The sequence below is a fragment of the Oncorhynchus mykiss genome, chromosome 24, assembly GCF_057628025.1.
Source record: "Oncorhynchus mykiss isolate SJ-2025 chromosome 24, ASM5762802v1, whole genome shotgun sequence".
Lineage (NCBI taxonomy): Eukaryota > Metazoa > Chordata > Actinopteri > Salmoniformes > Salmonidae > Oncorhynchus > Oncorhynchus mykiss.
Genome location: NC_143045.1, coordinates 35,212,258 through 35,234,307, shown reverse-complemented (window position 1 = coordinate 35,234,307; position 22,050 = coordinate 35,212,258). Strand labels below are relative to the sequence as shown.

Genomic DNA, 22,050 nt, shown 5'->3' with positions numbered 1-22,050 from the left:
TTGAGGACGGGGAGGGTGTTGAGGACGGGGAGGGTGTTGGGGACGGGGAGGGTGTTGAGGACGGGAAGGGTGTTGAGGAGGGTGTTGAGGACGGGGAGGGTGTTGGGGAGGGTGTTGAGGACAGGGAGGGTGTTGGGGAGGGTGTTGAGGACAGGGAGGTTGTTGAGTACGGGGAGGGTGTTGGGGAGGGTGTTGGGGACGGGGAGGGTGTTGAGGACAGGGAGGGTGTTGAGGAGGGTGTTGAGGACGGGGAGGGTGTTGGGGAGGGTGTTGAGGACGGGGAGGGTGTTGAGGAGGGGGAGGGTGTTGAGGACGGGGAGGATGTTGAGGACGGGGAGGGTGTTGAGGAGGGGGAGGGTGTTGGGGACGGGGAGGGTGTTGAGGACGGGAAGGGTGTTGAGGACGGGAAGGGTGTTGAGGACGGGAAGGGTGTTGAGGAGGGTGTTGAGGACGGGGAGGGTGTTGGGGAGGGTGTTGAGGACAGGCAGAGTGTTGAGGACAGGGAGGGTGTTGAGGACGGGGAGTGTGTTGGGGAGGGTGTTGAGGACGGGGAGGGTGTTGAGGACGGGGAGGGTGTTGAGGACGGGGAGGGTGTTGAGGACGGGCGAGGGTGTTGAGGACGGGGAGGGTGTTGAGGACGGGGAGGGTGTTGAGGACGGGGAGGGTGTTGAGGAGGGGGAGGGTGTTGAGGACGGGGAGGGTGTTGAGGAGGGGGAGGGTGTTGAGGAGGGGGAGGGTGTTGAGGAGGGGGAGGGTGTTGAGGACGGGGAGGGTGTTGAGGACGGGGAGGGTGTTGAGGACGGGGAGTGTGTTGAGGACGGGGAGGGTGTTGAGGACGGGGAGGGTGTTGGGGACGGGGAGGGTGTTGAGGACGGGGAGGGTGTTGAGGAGGGGGAGGGTGTTGAGGACGGGGAGGGTGTTGAGGACGGGGAGGGTGTTGAGGACGGGGAGTGTGTTGAGGACGGGGAGGGTGTTGAGGACGGGGAGGGTGTTGAGGACGGGGAGGGTGTTGAGGACGGGGAGGGTGTTGGGGAGGGTGTTGAGGACGGGGAGGGTGTTGAGGACGGGGAGGGTGTTGAGGACGGGGAGTGTGTTGAGGACGGGGAGGGTGTTGGGGACGGGGAGGGTGTTGGGGACGGGGAGGGTGTTGAGGACGGGGAGGGTGTTGAGGACGGGGAGGGTGTTGAGGACGGGGAGGGTGTTGAGGAGGGGGAGGGTGTTGAGGACGGGGAGGGTGTTGAGGACGGGGAGGGTGTTGAGGACGGGGAGGGTGTTGAGGAGGGGGAGGGTGTTGAGGACGCCCAATTTTTCCGTTTTTGATTTTTTAAAAAAGTTTGAAATATCCAATAAATGTCGTTCCACTTCATGATTGTGTCCCACTTGTTGTTGATTCTTCACAAAAAAATACAGTTTTATATCTTTATGTTTGAAGCCTGAAATGTGGCAAAAGGTCACAAAGTTCAAGGGGGCGAATACTTTCGCAAGGCACTGTACATGGCCCCATTCATTCTTTCCTTTACATGGATCAGTCGTCCTGGTCCCTTTGCAGAAAAACAGCCCCAAAGCATGATGTTTCCACGCCCATGCTTCACAGTAGGTATGGTGTTCTTTGGATGCAACTCCGCACTCTTTGTCCTCCAAACACGACGAGTTGAGTTTCTAACAAAAAGTTATGTTTTGGTTTCATCTGACCATATGACATTCTCCCAATCTTCTTCTGGATCATCCAAATGCTCTCTAGCAAACTTCAGACAGGCCTGGACATGTACTGGTTTAAGCAGGGGGACACGTCTTGCACTGCAGGATTTGAGTCCCTGGCGGCGTAGTGTGTTACTGATGGTAGGCTTTGTTACTTTGGTCCCAGCTCTCTGCAGGTCATTCACTAGGTCCCCCCGTGTGGTTCTGGGACTTTTGCTCACCGTTCTTGTGATCGTTTTGACCCCACGGGGTGAGATCTTGCGTGGAGCCCCAGATCGAGGGAGATTATCAGTGGTCTTGTATGTCTTCCATTTCCTAATAATTGCTCCCACAGTTGATTTATTCAAACCAATCTGCTTACCAATTGCAGATTCAGTCTTCCCAGCCTGGTGCAGGTCTACAATTTTGTTTCTGGTGAAGAGTGAGTGAGAGGGAGGGATGGTGACTGTAGGGCTGAAGAGTGAGTGAGAGGGAGGAATGGAGGGATGGTGACTGTAGGGCTGAACAGTGAGTGAGAGGGAGGAATGGTGACTGTAGGGATGAACAGTGAGTGAGAGGGAGGGATGGTGACTGTAGGGCTGAAGAGTGAGTGAGAGGGAGGAATGGAGGGATGGTGACTGTAGGGATGAACAGTGAGTGAGAGGGAGGGATGGTGACTGTAGGGATGAACAGTGAGTGAGAGGGAGGGATGGAGGGATGGTGACTGTAGGGATGAACAGTGAGTGAGAGGGGGGGATGGAGGGATGGTGACTGTAGGGATGAACAGTGAGTGAGAGGGAGGGATGGTGACTGTAGGGATGAACAGTGAGTGAGAGGGAGGGATGGTGACTGTAGGGCTGAACAGTGAGGGAGAGGGAGGGATGGTGACTGTAGGGATGAACAGTGAGTGAGAGGGAGGGATGGTGACTGTAGGGATGAACAGTGAGTGAGCGGGAGGGATGGTGACTGTAGGGATGAACAGTGAGTGAGAGGGAGGAATGGAGGGATGGTGACTGTAGGGATGAACAGTGAGTGAGAGGGAGGGATGGTGACTGTAGGGCTGAAGAGTGAGTGAGAGGGAGGGATGGTGACTGTAGGGATGAACAGTGAGTGAGAGGGAGGGATGGTGACTGTAGGGATGAACAGTGAGTGAGAGGGAGGGATGGTGACTGTAGGGATGAACAGTGAGTGAGAGGGAGGAATGGAGAGATGGTGACTGTAGGGCTGAAGAGTGAGTGAGAGGGAGGGATGGTGACTGTAGGGATGAACAGTGAGTGACAGGGAGGGATGGTGACTGTAGGGATGAACAGTGAGTGAGAGGGAGGGATGGTGACTGTAGGGATGAACAGTGAGTGAGAGGGAGGGATGGTGACTGTAGGGATGAACAGTGAGTGACAGGGAGGAATGGAGAGATGGTGACTGTAGGGCTGAAGAGTGAGTGAGTGAGAGGGAGGGATGGTGACTGTAGGGATGAACAGTGAGTGAGAGGGAGGAATGGAGACTGTAGGGATGAACAGTGAGTGAGAGGGAGGGAGGGAGGGATGGTGACTGTAGGGATGAACAGTGAGTGAGAGGGAGGGATGGTGACTGTAGGGATGAACAGTGAGTGAGAGGGAGGGATGGTGACTGTAGGGCTGAAGAGTGAGTGAGAGGGAGGGATGGTGACTGTAGGGATGAACAGTGAGTGAGAGGGAGGGATGGTGACTGTAGGGATGAACAGTGAGTGAGAGGGAGGGATGGTGACTGTAGGGCTGAACAGTGAGTGAGAGGGGGGGATGGTGACTGTAGGGATGAACAGTGAGTGATTGAGAGGGAGGGATGGTGACTGTAGGGATGAACAGTGAGTGACAGGGAGAGATGGTGACTGTAGGGATGAACAGTGAGTGAGAGGGAGGGATGGTGACTGTAGGGATGAACAGTGAGTGAGAGGGAGGGATGGTGACTGTAGGGCTGAACAGTGAGTGAGAGGGAGGGATGGTGACTGTAGGGATGAACAGTGAGTGACAGGGAGAGATGGTGACTGTAGGGATGAACAGTGAGTGAGAGGGAGGGATGGTGACTGTAGGGCTGAACAGTGAGTGAGAGGGGGGGATGGTGACTGTAGGGATGAACAGTGAGTGAATGAGAGGGAGGGATGGTGACTGTAGGGATGAACAGTGAGTGAGAGGGAGGGATGGTGACTGTAGGGATGAACAGTGAGTGACAGGGAGGGATGGTGACTATAGGGATGAACAGTGAGTGAGTGAGAGGGAGGGATGGTGACTGTAGGGATGAACAGTGAGTGAGAGGGAGGGATGGTGACTTTAGGGATGAACAGTGAGTGACAGGGAGGGATGGTGACTGTAGGGATGAACAGTGAGTGAGTGAGAGGGAGGGATGGTGACTGTAGGGATGAACAGTGAGTGACAGGGAGAGATGGTGACTGATTTGCGACACTATCTGCTGTACTTCCTTCCATCCTTTTCCTTTTTTAAGATGTTGAGCTGACAATATCGACATGCATCACGTCACATCCACTCTTTCTCCTCCTCTCTCCTGCTCCCTCCCTCCCTTTCTCCCTCCCTTTCTCCCTCCCTCTTTCTTTCTTTCTTTCTTTCTCTCCCTCTCTCTGGTCTGGTCAGGATATCCTGTGGTCTGAGTGCTCTCTTATCCTCTCTGGCATGGACAAAAACAGGAAGTGTGTGTGTGCCTGCCTATGCCAGTGTTTTGTCCGTGCTCCGACGTTGGAGGTGACCTCATATCCTTTAGACTACCTGACTTCGTTGGGGTTGAGTGATGTGTGTATGCGTGCTGCTCTATTCCTTGCAGGCTACAGTGTTTTCTGGTATTTCTGGTTCTCTCTGGTTCTAGTCCTGTCACCTGGTACTGGTCTCCTAGGTCTAACTCAGGGCCTGATCCTAATGGAGAGAGAATCACCGGCTGACACTGTCCTGGTCTGGTGCTGACAAGACACTGTCCTGGTGTTGTACTGACAAGACACTGTCCTGGTCTGGTGTTGTACTGACAAGACACTGTCCTGGTCTGGTGCTGACAAGACACTGTCCTGGTGCTGTACTGACAAGACACTGTCCTGGTCTGGTGCTGTACTGACAAGACACTGTCCTGGTCTGGTGCTGACAAGACACTGTCCTGGTCTGGTGTTGTACTGACAAGACACTGTCCTGGTCTGGTGTTGACAAGACACTGTCCTGGTCTGGTGCTGACAAGACACTGTCCTGGTCTGGTGTTGACAAGACACTGTCCTGGTCTGGTGTTGTGCTGACAAGACACTGTCCTGGTCTGGTACTGTACTGACAAGACACTGTCCTGGTCTGGTGTTGTACTGACAAGACACTGTCCTGGTCTGGTGCTGTACTGACAAGACACTGTCCTGGTCTGGTGTTGTGCTGACAAGACACTGTCCTGGTCTGGTGTTGTACTGACAAGACACTGTCCTGGTCTGGTGTTGTACTGACAAGACACTGTCCTGGTCTGGTGTTGTACTGACAAGACACTGTCCTGGTCTGGTGTTGTACTGACAAGACACTGTCCTGGTCTGGTGCTGACAAGACACTGTCCTGGTCTGGTGCTGTCCTGACAAGACACTGTCCTGGTGTTGTACTGACAAGACACTGTCCTGGTCTGGTGCTGTACTGACAAGACACTGTCCTGGTCTGGTGCTGTCCTGACAAGACACTGTCCTGGTGTTGTACTGACAAGACACTGTCCTGGTCTGGTGTTGTACTGACAAGACACTGTCCTGGTCTGGTGCTGTACTGACAAGACACTGTCCTGGTCTGGTGCTGACAAGACACTGTCCTGGTCTGGTGTTGTACTGACAAGACACTGTCCTGGTGTTGTGCTGACAAGACACTGTCCTGGTCTGGTGTTGACAAGACACTGTCCTGGTCTGGTGCTGACAAGACACTGTCCTGGTCTGGTGTTGTGCTGACAAGACACTGTCCTGGTCTGGTACTGTACTGACAAGACACTCTCCTGGTCTGGTGTTGTACTGACAAGACACTGTCCTGGTCTGGTACTATACTGACAAGACACTGTCCTGGTCTGGTGTTGACAAGACACTGTCCTGGTCTGGTGCTGACAAGACACTGTCCTGGTCTGGTGCTGACAAGACACTGTCCTGGTCTGGTGTTGACAAGACACTGTCCTGGTCTGGTGCTGACAAGACACTGTCCTGGTCTGGTACTGTACTGACAAGACACTGTCCTGGTCTGGTGTTGACAAGACACTGTCCTGGTCTGGTGCTGTACTGACAAGACACTGTCCTGGTCTGGTGTTGTACTGACAAGACACTGTCCTGGTCTGGTGCTGACAAGACACTGTCCTGGTCTGGTGCTGTCCTGACAAGACACTGTCCTGGTGTTGTACTGACAAGACACTGTCCTCGTCTGGTGCTGTACTGACAAGACACTGTCCTGGTCTGGTGCTGTCCTGACAAGACACTGTCCTGGTGTTGTACTGACAAGACACTGTCCTGGTCTGGTGTTGCACTGACAAGACACTGTCCTGGTCTGGTACTGACAAGACACTGTCCTGGTCTGGTGTTGCACTGACAAGACACTGTCCTGGTCTGGTACTGACAAGACACTGTCCTGGTCTGGTGCTGACAAGACACTGTCCTGGTGTTGTACTGACAAGACACTGTTCTGGTCTGGTGTTGTACTGACAAGACACTGTCCTGGTCTGGTCCTGACAAGACACTGTCCTGGTCTGGTGTTGTACTGACAAGACACTGTCCTGGTCTGGTGCTGTACTGACAAGACACTGTCCTGGTGTTGTACTGACAAGACACTGTCCTGGTCTGGTGCTGACAAGACACTGTCCTGGTCTGGTGTTGTACTGACAAGACACTGTCCTGGTCTGGTGCTGACAAGACACTGTCCTGGTCTGGTGTTGTACTGACAAGACACTGTCCTGGTCTGGTGCTGTACTGACAAGACACTGTCCTGGTCTGGTGTTGTGCTGACAAGACACTGTCCTGGTCTGGTGTTGTACTGACAAGACACTGTCCTGGTCTGGTGTTGTACTGACAAGACACTGTCCTGGTCTGGTGTTGTACTGACAAGACACTGTCCTGGTCTGGTGTTGTACTGACAAGACACTGTCCTGGTCTGGTGCTGACAAGACACTGTCCTGGTCTGGTGCTGTCCTGACAAGACACTGTCCTGGTCTGGTGCTGTACTGACAAGACACTGTCCTGGTCTGGTGCTGTCCTGACAAGACACTGTCCTGGTGTTGTACTGACAAGACACTGTCCTGGTCTGGTGTTGTACTGACAAGACACTGTCCTGGTCTGGTACTGACAAGACACTGTCCTGGTCTGGTGTTGTACTGACAAGACACTGTCCTGGTCTGGTGCTGACAAGACACTGTCCTGGTCTGGTGTTAACAAGACACTGTCCTGGTCTGGTGCTGTACTGACAAGACACTGTGCTGGTCTGGTACTGACAAGACACTGTCCTGGTCTGGTGTTGTACTGACAAGACACTGTCCTGGTCTGGTACTGACAAGACACTGTCCTGGTCTGGTGCTGACAAGACACTGTCCTGGTCTGGTGCTGTACTGACAAGACACTGTCCTGGTCTGTTGTTGACAAGACACTGTCCTGGTCTGGTGCTGACAAGACACTGTCCTGGTCTGGTGCTGACAAGACACTGTCCTGGTCTGGTACTGTACTGACAAGACACTGTCCTGGTCTGGTGTTGTACTGACAAGACACTGTCCTGGTCTGGTGCTGTACTGACAAGACACTGTCCTGGTCTGGTACTGACAAGACACTGTCCTGGTCTGGTGCTGACAAGACACTGTCCTGGTCTGGTACTGACAAGACACTGTCCTGGTCTGGTGTTGTATTAACAAGACACTGTCCTGGTCTGGTGTTGTACTGACAAGACACTGTCCTGGTCTGGTGTTGTACTGACAAGACACTGTCCTGGTCTGGTGTTGTGCTGACAAGACACTGTCCTGGTCTGGTGTTGTACTGACAAGACACTGTCCTGGTCTGGTGTTGTACTGACAAGACACTGTCCTGGTCTGGTGCTGACAAGACACTGTCCTGGTCTGGTGCTGTCCTGACAAGACACTGTCCTGGTGTTGTACTGACAAGACACTGTCCTGGTCTGGTGTTGTACTGACAAGACACTGTCCTGGTCTGGTGCTGACAAGACACTGTCCTGGTCTGGTGCTGTCCTGACAAGACACTGTCCTGGTGTTGTACTGACAAGACACTGTCCTGGTCTGGTGCTGTACTGACAAGACACTGTCCTGGTCTGGTGCTGTCCTGACAAGACACTGTCCTGGTGTTGTACTGACAAGACACTGTCCTGGTCTGGTGTTGTACTGACAAGACACTGTCCTGGTCTGGTACTGACAAGACACTGTCCTGGTCTGGTGTTGTACTGACAAGACACTGTCCTGGTCTGGTGCTGTACTGACAAGACACTGTCCTGGTCTGGTGCTGACAAGACACTGTCCTGGTCTGGTGTTGTACTGACAAGACACTGTCCTGGTGTTGTGCTGACAAGACACTGTCCTGGTCTGGTGTTGACAAGACACTGTCCTGGTCTGGTGCTGACAAGACACTGTCCTGGTCTGGTGTTGTGCTGACAAGACACTGTCCTGGTCTGGTACTGTACTGACAAGACACTCTCCTGGTCTGGTGTTGTACTGACAAGACACTGTCCTGGTCTGGTACTATACTGACAAGACACTGTCCTGGTCTGGTGTTGACAAGACACTGTCCTGGTCTGGTGCTGACAAGACACTGTCCTGGTCTGGTGCTGACAAGACACTGTCCTGGTCTGGTGTTGACAAGACACTGTCCTGGTCTGGTGCTGACAAGACACTGTCCTGGTCTGGTACTGTACTGACAAGACACTGTCCTGGTCTGGTGTTGACAAGACACTGTCCTGGTCTGGTGCTGTACTGACAAGACACTGTCCTGGTCTGGTGTTGTACTGACAAGACACTGTCCTGGTCTGGTGCTGACAAGACACTGTCCTGGTCTGGTGCTGTCCTGACAAGACACTGTCCTGGTGTTGTACTGACAAGACACTGTCCTGGTCTGGTGCTGTACTGACAAGACACTGTCCTGGTCTGGTGCTGTCCTGACAAGACACTGTCCTGGTGTTGTACTGACAAGACACTGTCCTGGTCTGGTGTTGCACTGACAAGACACTGTCCTGGTCTGGTACTGACAAGACACTGTCCTGGTCTGGTGTTGTACTGACAAGACACTGTCCTGGTCTGGTGTTGCACTGACAAGACACTGTCCTGGTCTGGTGCTGACAAGACACTGTCCTGGTCTGGTGCTGACAAGACACTGTCCTGGTGTTGTACTGACAAGACACTGTTCTGGTCTGGTGTTGTACTGACAAGACACTGTCCTGGTCTGGTCCTGACAAGACACTGTCCTGGTCTGGTGTTGTACTGACAAGACACTGTCCTGGTCTGGTGCTGTACTGACAAGACACTGTCCTGGTGTTGTACTGACAAGACACTGTCCTGGTCTGGTGCTGACAAGACACTGTCCTGGTCTGGTGTTGTACTGACAAGACACTGTCCTGGTCTGGTGTTGTGCTGACAAGACACTGTCCTGGTCTGGTGTTGTACTGACAAGACACTGTCCTGGTCTGGTGTTGTACTGACAAGACACTGTCCTGGTCTGGTGTTGTACTGACAAGACACTGTCCTGGTCTGGTGTTGTACTGACAAGACACTGTCCTGGTCTGGTGTTGTACTGACAAGACACTGTCCTGGTCTGGTGCTGACAAGACACTGTCCTGGTCTGGTGCTGTCCTGACAAGACACTGTCCTGGTCTGGTGCTGTACTGACAAGACACTGTCCTGGTCTGGTGCTGTCCTGACAAGACACTGTCCTGGTGTTGTACTGACAAGACACTGTCCTGGTCTGGTGTTGTACTGACAAGACACTGTCCTGGTCTGGTACTGACAAGACACTGTCCTGGTCTGGTGTTGTACTGACAAGACACTGTCCTGGTCTGGTGCTGACAAGACACTGTCCTGGTCTGGTGTTAACAAGACACTGTCCTGGTCTGGTGCTGTACTGACAAGACACTGTCCTGGTCTGGTACTGACAAGACACTGTCCTGGTCTGGTGTTGTACTGACAAGACACTGTCCTGGTCTGGTACTGACAAGACACTGTCCTGGTCTGGTGCTGACAAGACACTGTCCTGGTCTGGTGCTGTACTGACAAGACACTGTCCTGGTCTGTTGTTGACAAGACACTGTCCTGGTCTGGTGCTGACAAGACACTGTCCTGGTCTGGTGCTGACAAGACACTGTCCTGGTCTGGTACTGTACTGACAAAACACTGTCCTGGTCTGGTGTTGTACTCACAAGACACTGTCCTGGTCTGGTGCTGTACTGACAAGACACTGTCCTGGTCTGGTGCTGACAAGACACTGTCCTGGTACTGTACTGACAAGACACTGTCCTGGTCTGGTGTTGTACTCACAAGACACTGTCCTGGTCTGGTGCTGTACTGACAAGACACTGTCCTGGTCTGGTGCTGACAAGACACTGTCCTGGTCTGGTACTGACAAGACACTGTCCTGGTCTGGTGTTGTATTAACAAGACACTGTCCTGGTCTGGTGTTGTATTAACAAGACACTGTCCTGGTCTGGTGTTGTACTGACAAGACACTGTCCTGGTCTGGTGTTGTACTGACAAGACACTGTCCTGGTCTGGTGTTGTGCTGACAAGACACTGTCCTGGTCTGGTGTTGTACTGACAAGACACTGTCCTGGTCTGGTGTTGTACTGACAAGACACTGTCCTGGTCTGGTGCTGACAAGACACTGTCCTGGTCTGGTGCTGTCCTGACAAGACACTGTCCTGGTCTGGTGCTGTCCTGACAAGACACTGTCCTGGTGTTGTACTGACAAGACACTGTCCTGGTCTGGTGCTGTACTGACAAGACACTGTCCTGGTCTGGTGCTGTCCTGACAAGACACTGTCCTGGTGTTGTACTGACAAGACACTGTCCTGGTCTGGTGTTGTACTGACAAGACACTGTCCTGGTCTGGTACTGACAAGACACTGTCCTGGTCTGGTGCTGACAAGACACTGTCCTGGTCTGGTGCTGTACTGACAAGACACTGTCCTGGTCTGTTGTTGACAAGACACTGTCCTGGTCTGGTGCTGACAAGACACTGTCCTGGTCTGGTGCTGACAAGACACTGTCCTGGTCTGGTACTGTACTGACAAGACACTGTCCTGGTCTGGTGTTGTACTGACAAGACACTGTCCTGGTCTGGTGCTGTACTGACAAGACACTGTCCTGGTCTGGTACTGACAAGACACTGTCCTGGTCTGGTGCTGACAAGACACTGTCCTGGTCTGGTACTGACAAGACACTGTCCTGGTCTGGTGTTGTATTAACAAGACACTGTCCTGGTCTGGTGTTGTATTAACAAGACACTGTCCTGGTCTGGTGTTGTACTGACAAGACACTGTCCTGGTCTGGTGTTGTACTGACAAGACACTGTCCTGGTCTGGTGTTGTGCTGACAAGACACTGTCCTGGTCTGGTGTTGTACTGACAAGACACTGTCCTGGTCTGGTGTTGTACTGACAAGACACTGTCCTGGTCTGGTGCTGACAAGACACTGTCCTGGTCTGGTGCTGTCCTGACAAGACACTGTCCTGGTGTTGTACTGACAAGACACTGTCCTGGTCTGGTGCTGTACTGACAAGACACTGTCCTGGTCTGGTGCTGTCCTGACAAGACACTGTCCTGGTGTTGTACTGACAAGACACTGTCCTGGTCTGGTGTTGTACTGACAAGACACTGTCCTGGTCTGGTACTGACAAGACACTGTCCTGGTCTGGTGTTGTACTGACAAGACACTGTCCTGGTCTGGTGCTGACAAGACACTGTCCTGGTCTGGTGTTGACAAGACACTGTCCTGGTCTGGTGCTGTACTGACAAGACACTGTCCTGGTCTGGTGTTGTACTGACAAGACACTGTCCTGGTCTGGTGTTGTACTGACAAGACACTGTCCTGGTCTGGTACTGACAAGACACTGTCCTGGTCTGGTGCTGACAAGACACTGTCCTGGTCTGGTGCTGTACTGACAAGACACTGTCCTGGTCTGGTGTTGACAAGACACTGTCCTGGTCTGGTGCTGCTGACAAGACACTGTCCTGGTCTGGTACTGTACTGATAAGACACTGTCCTGGTCTGGTGTTGTACTGACAAGACACTGTCCTGGTCTGGTGCTGTACTGACAAGACACTGTCCTGGTCTGGTACTGACAAGACACTGTCCTGGTCTGGTGCTGACAAGACACTGTCCTGGTCTGGTACTGACAAGACACTGTCCTGGTCTGGTGTTGTATTAACAAGACACTGTCCTGGTCTGGTGTTGTACTGACAAGACACTGTCCTGGTCTGGTGTTGTACTGACAAGACACTGTCCTGGTCTGGTGTTGTACTGACAAGACACTGTCCTGGTCTGGTGTTGTGCTGACAAGACACTGTCCTGGTCTGGTGTTGTGCTGACAAGACACTGTCCTGGTCTGGTGTTGTGCTGACAAGACACTGTCCTGGTCTGGTGTTGTACTGACAAGACACTGTCCTGGTCTGGTGTTGTGCTGACAAGACACTGTCCTGGTCTGGTACTGTACTGACAAGACACTGTCCTGGTCTGGTGTTGTACTGACAAGACACTGTCCTGGTCTGGTGTTGTACTGACAAGACACTGTCCTGGTCTGGTACTGACAAGACACTGTCCTGGTCTGGTGTTGTACTGACAAGACACTGTCCTGGTCTGGTGTTGTACTGACAAGACACTGTCCTGGTCTGGTACTGACAAGACACTGTCCTGGTCTGGTGCTGACAAGACACTGTCCTGGTCTGGTGCTGTACTGACAAGACACTGTCCTGGTCTGGTGTTGACAAGACACTGTCCTGGTCTGGTGCTGACAAGACACTGTCCTGGTCTGGTACTGTACTGATAAGACACTGTCCTGGTCTGGTGTTGTACTGACAAGACACTGTCCTGGTCTGGTGCTGTACTGACAAGACACTGTCCTGGTCTGGTACTGACAAGACACTGTCCTGGTCTGGTGCTGACAAGACACTGTCCTGGTCTGGTACTGACAAGACACTGTCCTGGTCTGGTGTTGTATTAACAAGACACTGTCCTGGTCTGGTGTTGTACTGACAAGACACTGTCCTGGTCTGGTGTTGTACTGACAAGACACTGTCCTGGTCTGGTGTTGTGCTGACAAGACACTGTCCTGGTCTGGTGTTGTGCTGACAAGACACTGTCCTGGTCTGGTGTTGTGCTGACAAGACACTTTCCTGGTCTGGTGTTGTGCTGACAAGACACTGTCCTGGTCTGGTGTTGTACTGACAAGACACTGTCCTGGTCTGGTGTTGTGCTGACAAGACACTGTCCTGGTCTGGTACTGTACTGACAAGACACTGTCCTGGTCTGGTGTTGTACTGACAAGACACTGTCCTGGTCTGGTGTTGTACTGACAAGACACTGTCCTGGTCTGGTACTGACAAGACACTGTCCTGGTCTGGTGTTGTACTGACAAGACACTGTCCTGGTCTGGTGCTGACAAGACACTGTCCTGGTCTGGTGTTGACAAGACACTGTCCTGGTCTGGTGTTGTACTGACAAGACACTGTCCTGGTCTGGTGTTGTACTGACAAGACACTGTCCTGGTCTGGTGTTGTGCTGACAAGACACTGTCCTGGTCTGGTGTTGTACTGACAAGACACTGTCCTGGTCTGGTGTTGTACTGACAAGACACTGTCCTGGTCTGGTGCTGTACTGACAAGACACTGTCCTGGTCTGGTACTGACAAGACACTGTCCTGGTCTGGTGCTGACAAGACACTGTCCTGGTCTGGTACTGACAAGACACTGTCCTGGTCTGGTGTTGTATTAACAAGACACTGTCCTGGTCTGGTGTTGTACTGACAAGACACTGTCCTGGTCTGGTGTTGTAGTGACAAGACACTGTCCTGGTCTGGTGTTGTACTGACAAGACACTGTCCTGGTCTGGTGTTGTGCTGACAAGACACTGTCCTGGTCTGGTGTTGTGCTGACAAGACACTGTCCTGGTCTGGTGTTGTGCTGACAAGACACTGTCCTGGTCTGGTGTTGTACTGACAAGACACTGTCCTGGTCTGGTGTTGTGCTGACAAGACACTGTCCTGGTCTGGTACTGTACTGACAAGACACTGTCCTGGTCTGGTGTTGTACTGACAAGACACTGTCCTGGTCTGGTGTTGTACTGACAAGACACTGTCCTGGTCTGGTGCTGACAAGACACTGTCCTGGTCTGGTGTTGACAAGACACTGTCCTGGTCTGGTGTTGTGCTGACAAGACCGAACCAAAGAGAAGGGAGACAGGACCACATTTGTGGGTTTGGAGGCTGTAGAGAAACTCAGACAGAGAATAAACTAAGCCTGTGTGTTTGTTTGTTTATTTTAGTTATTTTGGGCCTCTACTTTGAGGAAGAGGAGGAGGAGGAAGAGGTGGAGGAAGGTAAATAGAAGATGTATGGCCAGCTGATCACTGTATCCATTGAGAGGAGTTGAATGCCCCTTTCTCTCTGTTGCAGACACACACACCCTAACCCCCCATCCCAGCCCAGTCTACCCTAACCCCCCCAGCCCATCCCAGTCTACCCTAACCCCCCCCCCCCCAGCCCAGTCTGCCCTGATGATGTCAGAGGCAGAGAGAAGAGGCCATTCTTTCCTGTGTCAGGTTCACCTCTCCACCCTTTCCTTCAGCACCACCCACTCTGCTCTGACAGTTTTGGTTAACTGGTGGTGTGTGTGTGGGTGTGTGTGTGTGGGTGTGTGTGTGTGTGTTCCATGCCAACGGTATTGTTCTTCTATTACAGCTGTGATTCTGTTACTTCACATATCTGTGCCATGTGTTCCCCATGGTAGGGCTTTAGGGGGGAGGGTCAGTGGGCTTTAGTCTCCCCCATGGTAGGGCTTTAGGGGGGAGGGTCAGTGGGCTGTAGTCTCCCCCATGGTAGGGCTTTAGGGGGGAGGGTCAGTGGGCTTTAGTCTCCCCCATGGTAGGGCTTTAGGGGGGAGGGTCAGTGGGCTGTAGTCTCCCCCATGGTAGGGCTTTAGGGGGGAGGGTCAGTGGGCTGTAGTCTCCCCCATGGTAGGGCTTTAGGGGGGAGGGTCAGTGGGCTGTAGTCTCCCCCATGGTAGGGCTTTAGGGGGGAGGGTCAGTGGGCTGTAGTCTCCCCCATGGTAGGGCTTTAGGGGGGAGGGTCAGTGGGCTGTAGTCTCCCCCATGGTAGGGCTTTAGGGGGGAGGGTCAGTGGGCTGTAGTCTCCCCCATGGTAGGGCTTTAGGGGGGAGGGTCAGTGGGCTGTAGTCTCCCCCATGGTAGGGCTTTAGGGGGGAGGGTCAGTGGGCTGTAGTCTCCCCCATGGTAGGGCTTTAGGGGGGGGTCAGTGGGCTGTAGTCTCCCCCATGGTAGGGCTTTAGGGGGGGTCAGTGGGCTGTAGTCTCCCCCATGGTAGGGCTTTAGGGGGGGGTCAGTGGGCTGTAGTCTCCCCCATGGTAGTGCTTTAGGGGGGGGGGGGGGGGGGGTCAGTGGGCTGTAGTCTCCCCCATGGTAGGGCATTAGGGGGGGGTCAGTGGGCTGTAGTCTCCCCCAGGGTAGGGCTTTAGGGGGGGTCAGTGGGCTGTAGTCTCCCCCAGGGTAGGGCTTTAGGGGGGGTCAGTGGGCTGTAGTCTCCCCCATGGTAGGGCTTTGGGGGGGGGGGGTCAGTGGGCTGTAGTCTCCCCCATGGTAGGGCTTTAGGGGGGGTTCAGTGGGCTGTAGTCTCCCCCAGGGTAGGGCTTTAGGGGGGGGGTCAGTGGGCTGTTGGCTCCCCCATGGTAGGGCTTTAGGGGGGGGGTCAGTGGGCTGTAGTCTCCCCCATGGTAGGGCTTTAGGGGGAGGGTCAGTGGGCTGTAGTCTCCCCCATGGTAGGGCTTTAGGGGGGGGGGGGGTCAGTGGGCTGTAGTCTCCCCCATGGTAGGGCTTTAGGGGGGGGTCAGTGGGCTGTAGTCTCCCCCATGGTAGGGCTTTAGGGGGAGGGTCAGTGGGCTGTAGTCTCCCCCATGGTAGGGCTTTAGGGGGGGGGGGTCAGTGGGCTGTAGTCTCCCCCATGGTAGGGCTTTAGGGGGGGGTCAGTGGGCTGTAGTCTCCCCCATGGTAGGGCTTTAGGGGGGGGTCAGTGGGCTGTAGTCTCCCCCATGGTAGGGCTTTAGGGGGGAGGTCAGTGGGCTGTAGTCTCCCCCATGGTAGGGCTTTAGGGGGGGGGGGGGTCAGTGGGCTGTAGTCTCCCCCATGGTAGGGCTTTAGGGGGGGGGGGGGTCAGTGGGCTGTAGTCTCCCCCATGGTAGGGCTTTAGGGGGGGTCAGTGGGCTGTAGTCTCCCCCATGGTAGGGCTTTAGTGGGGGGTCAGTGGGCTGTAGTCTCCCCCATGGTAGGGCTTTAGGGGGGGGTCAGTGGGCTGTAGTCTCCCCCAGGGTAGGGCTTTAGGGGGGGTCAGTGGGCTGTAGTCTCCCCCAGGGTAGGGCTTTGGGGGGGGTCAGTGGGCTGTAGTCTCCACCATAGTGGAGCTTTCTCCCCAGGCCAGCCCTCCCATATCACCACGGGCAGTACTGGAGGTATGAAACAATCACATGAGGATAGTTGATCCATGTGTGTGTCCTCAATGGCCATCTGTGAGATTGAGAGAAAGAGAGAGAGAGAGGGACATGATAGAGAGAGGGACATGATAGAGAGAGGGACATGATAGAGAGAGGGACATGAAAGGGAGAGAGGGGCATGAGAGAGAGGGAGAGAGAGGGACATGATAGAGAGGGACATGAGAGAGAGAGCGGGACATGAGAGACAGAGAGGGACATTATAGAGAGAGGGACATTATAGAGAGAGGGACATTATAGAGAGAGGGACATGATAGAGAGAGGGACATGAGATAGAGAGGGAAATGAGAGGGAGAGGGACATGAGAGGGAGAGAGAGGGGCATGAGGGAGAGAGAGGGACATGAGAGGGGCATGAGAGGGACATGAGGGAGAGAGAGGGGCATGAGAGGGACATGAGAGAGAGAGAGGGACATGATAGAGGGACATGATAGAGAGAGGGACATGATAGAGAGAGGGACATGATAGAGAGAGGGACATGATAGAGAGAGGGACATGATAGAGAGAGGGACATGAGAGAGAGAGGGACATGAGAGAGAGAGGGACATGCGAGAGAGAGGGACATGAGAGAGAGAGGGACATGAGAGAGAGAGAGGGACATGAGAGCGAGAGAGGGGCATGAGAGAGAGGGAGAGAGAGGGGCATGAGAGAGAGGGAGAGAGAGGGACATGAGAGAGAGGGACATGAGAGGGGCATGAGAGGGAGAGAGAGGGACATGAGGGAGAGAGAGGGGCATGAGAGGGACATGAGGGAGAGAGAGGGGCATGAGAGGGACATGAGAGGGAGAGAGAGGGACATGAGAGAGAGGGGCATGAGAAGGAGAGAGAGGGGCATGAGAAGGAGAGAGAGGGGCATGAGAGGGAGAGAGAGGGGCATGAGAGAGGGGCATGGAGAGAGAGAGAGGGGCATGGAGAGAGAGGGGCATGAGAGAGAGAGGCATGAGAGAGAGGGGCATATGAGGGAGGGAGGGAGGGAGGGAGAGACACTTCATCAATGGGCCCTGAAGCTCTATTTGTCCTGATTGGAACCAGCTTGTTGTTGCTGCTGTTTTATTAATTATTGTTATCTGTTGAGGCCAGGAGAACTCTCTCTCTACCACACTGACTGTATACAGGAGAACTCTCTCTCTACCACACTGACAGTATACAGGAGAACTCTCTCTCTACCACACTGACTGTATACAGGACAACTCTCTCTCTACCACACTGACTGTATACAGGAGAACTCTCTCTCTACCACACTGACAGTATACAGGACAACTCTCTCTCTACCACACTGACAGTATACAGGACAACTCTCTCTCTACCACACTGACAGTATACAGGACAACTCTCTCTCTACCACACTGACAGTATACAGGAGAACTCTCTCTCTACCACACTGACAGTATACAGGAGAACTCTCTCTCTACCACACTGACAGTATACAGGAGAACTCTCTCTCTACCACACTGACTGTATACAGGACAACTCTCTCTCTACCACACTGACTGTATATAGGACAACTCTCTCTCTCTACCACACTGACTGTATACAGGAGAACTCTCTCTCTACCACACTGACTGTATACAGGAGAACTCTCTACCACACTGACAGTATACAGGAGAACTCTCTCTCTACCACACTGACAGTATACAGGAGAACTCTCTCTCTACCACACTGACAGTATACAGGACAACTCTCTCTCTACCACACTGACAGTATACAGGACAACTCTCTCTCTACCACACTGACAGTATACAGGACAACTCTCTCTCTACCACACTGACAGTATACAGGAGAACTCTCTCTCTACCACACTGACAGTATACAGGACAACTCTCTCTCTACCACACTGACAGTATACAGGACAACTCTCTCTCTACCACACTGACTGTATACAGGACAACTCTCTCTCTACCACACTGACTGTATACAGGAGAACTCTCTCTCTACCACACTGACTATATACAGGACAAGTCTCTCTCTACCACACTGACTATATACAGGACAACTCTCTCTCTACCACACTGACAGTATACAGGAGAACTCTCTCTCTACCACACTGACTGTATACAGGAGAACCCTCTCTACCACACTGACTGTATACAGGAGAACTCTCTCTCTACCACACTGACTGTATACAGGACAACTCTCTCTCTACCACACTGACTGTATACAGGACAACTCTCTCTCTACCACACTGACTATATACAGGAGAACTCTCTCTCTACCACACTGACTGTATACAGGACAACTCTCTCTCTACCACACTGACACTATACAGGACAAGTCTCTTTCTACCACACTGACTATATACAGGACAACTCTCTCTCTACCACACTGACAGTATACAGGAGAACTCTCTCTCTACCACACTGAGAGTATACAGGACAACTCTCTCTCTACCACACTGACAGTATACAGGAGAACACTCTCTCTACCACACTGACAGTATACAGGAGAACTCTCTCTCTACCACACTGACTGTATACAGGACAACTCTCTCTCTACCGCACTGACTGTATACAGGAGAACTCTCTCTCTACCACACTGACTGTATACAGGACAACTCTCTCTCTACCACACTGACTGTATACAGGACAACTCTCTCTCTACCACACTGACAGTATACAGGAGAACACTCTCTCTACCACACTGACAGTATATAGGAGAACTCTCTCTCTACCACACTGACTATATACAGGAGAACTCTCTCTCTACCACACTGACTGTATACAGGACAACTCTCTCTCTACCACACTGACTGTATACAGGAGAACTCTCTCTCTACCACACTGACAGTATACAGGAGAACACTCTCTCTACCACACTGACAGTATACAGGAGAACTCTCTCTCTACCACACTGACTATATACAGGAGAACTCTCTCTCTACCACACTGACTGTATACAGGACAACTCTCTCTCTACCACACTGACTGTATACAGGAGAACTCTCTCTCTACCACACTGACAGTATACAGGACAACTCTCTCTCTACCACACTGACTGTATACAGGACAACTCTCTCTACCACACTGACTGTATACAGGAGAACTCTCTCTACCACACTGACTGTATACAGGAGGACTCTCTCTACCACACTGACTGTATACAGGAGAACTCTCTCTACCACACTGACTGTATACAGGACAACTCTCTCTCTACCACACTGACTGTATACAGGACAACTCTCTCTCTACCACACTGACTGTATACAGGACAACTCTCTCTCTACCACACTGACTGTATACAGGAGAACCCTCTCTACCACACTGACTGTATACAGGAGAACTCTCTCTCTACCACACTGACTGTATACAGGACAACTCTCTCTCTACCACACTGACTGTATACAGGACAACTCTCTCTCTACCACACTGACAGTATACAGGAGAACACTCTCTCTACCACACTGACAGTATACAGGAGAACTCTCTCTCTACCACACTGACTATATACAGGAGAACTCTCTCTCTACCACACTGACTGTATACAGGACAACTCTCTCTCTACCACACTGACACTATACAGGAGAACACTCTCTCTACCACACTGACAGTATACAGGAGAACACTCTCTCTACCACACTGACAGTATACAGGAGAACTCTCTCTACCACACTGACACTATACAGGAGAACTCTCTCTCTACCACACTGACAGTATACAGGAGAACTCTCTCTCTACCACACTGACAGTATACAGGAGAACACTCTCTCTACCACACTGACAGTATACAGGAGAACTCTCTCTCTACCACACTGACAGTATACAGGAGAACACTCTCTCTACCACACTGACAGTATACAGGACAACTCTCTCTCTACCACACTGACTGTATACAGGACAACTCTCTCTACCACACTGACACTATACAGGAGAACACTCTCAACCACACTGACAGTATACAGGAGAACACTCTCTCTACCACACTGACAGTATACAGGACAACTCTCTCTACCACACTGACACTATACAGGATAACTCTCTCTCTACCACACTGACTGTATACAGGACAACTCTCTCTCTACCACACTGACAGTATACAGGACAACTCTCTCTCTACCAGACTGACAGTATACAGGACAACTCTCTCTCTACCACACTGACTGTATACAGGACAACTCTCTCTCTACCACACTGACAGTATACAGGAGAACACTCTCTCTCTACCACGCTGACAGTATACAGGAGAACACTCTCTCCACCACACTGACACTATACAGGGCCATAGTAACCTATATCACTGACACTATACAGGGCCACAGTACCTATATCACTGACACTATACAGGGCCACAGTAACCTATATCACTGACACTATACAGGGCCATAGTAACCTATATCACTGACACTATACAGGGCACAGTAAACTATATCACTGACACTATACAGGGCACAGTAACCTATATCACTGACACTATACAGGGGACAGTAACCTATATCACTGACACTATACAGGGCCATAGTAACCTATATCACGGACACTATACAGGGCACAGTAACCTATATCACTGACACTACAGGGCCACAGTAACCTATATCACTGACACTATACAGGGCCACAGTAACCTATATCACTGACACTATACAGGGCCACAGTAACCTATATCACTGACACTATACAGGGCCATAGTAACCTATATCACTGACACTATACAGGGCCATAGTAACCTATATCACTGACACTTTACAGGGCATAGTAACCTATATCACTGACACTATCAGGGCCATAGTAACCTATATCACTGACACTATACAGGGCCACAGTAACCTATATCACTGACACTATACAGGGCCATAGTAACCTATATCACTGACACTATACAGGGCCACAGTAACCTATATCACTGACACTATACAGGGCCACAGTAACCTATATCACAGTAGACTGACTCAACTCCTCAACACAACACAATGACTGTGTCATGTTGTTGTTGATCTATACAGGCTCTGCAGAAGCTGGCCAGTCAGTACCTGAAGAGGGATTGGCCGGGCATCAAACCTGACGACCAACGCACAGACTACAGGTGAGTAGAAGACTCTTGCTGACGTCACACTGTTTCTTGGTTGGCTTGCAGTCTTCCTCTTGCGTAACCTGACCGTGTGTGTTGTGTGTAGGAATGTGTATGCTGTGTGGCGGTCCTATCTGGAGGGGACAGTACAGGTGACTCAGTCTCGCATCAACGTGTGTGACAACTACAAGAATGAGATCTCAGACCCTGCTAAAACTGTACGGCTATACAAGGAACAGCAGCTCAAAAAGGTAATGCTGTGTGTGTCCCATATCCTAGTATATCATCTGTGTGTCCCATATCCTAGTATATCATCATCTGTGTGTCCCATATCCTAGTATATCATCATCTGTGTGTCCCATATCCTAGTAGATCATCATCTGTGTGTCCCATATCCTAGTAGATCATCATCTGTGTGTCCCATATCCTAGTAGATCATCATCTGTGTGTCCCATATCCTAGTATATCATCATCTGTGTGTCCCATATCCTAGTATATCATCATCTGTGTGTCCCATATCCTAGTAGATCATCATCTGTGTGTCCCATATCCTAGTATATCATCTGTGTGTCCCATATCCTAGTATATCATCATCTGTGTGTCCCATATCCTAGTATTTCATTATCTCTGTGTCCCATATCCTAGTATATCATCATCTGTGTGTCCC

General features: G+C 52.0%; 1 protein-coding gene across 4 annotated transcripts in view; it reads left to right on the top strand.

The window, feature by feature from the left end:
- Positions 1–22,050, top strand: part of fchsd2 (FCH and double SH3 domains 2) — a 143,303-nt gene that overhangs the window by 55,765 nt on the left and 65,488 nt on the right. For all 4 annotated transcript variants that reach the window (XM_036962137.2, XM_090218910.1, XM_090218909.1 and 1 more), the window contains exons 4-5: positions 21,319–21,398; positions 21,490–21,634. In XM_036962137.2, the coding sequence (XP_036818032.1) occupies positions 21,319–21,398; positions 21,490–21,634 (225 nt within the window). The remainder of the gene's footprint in view (positions 1–21,318; positions 21,399–21,489; positions 21,635–22,050) is intronic.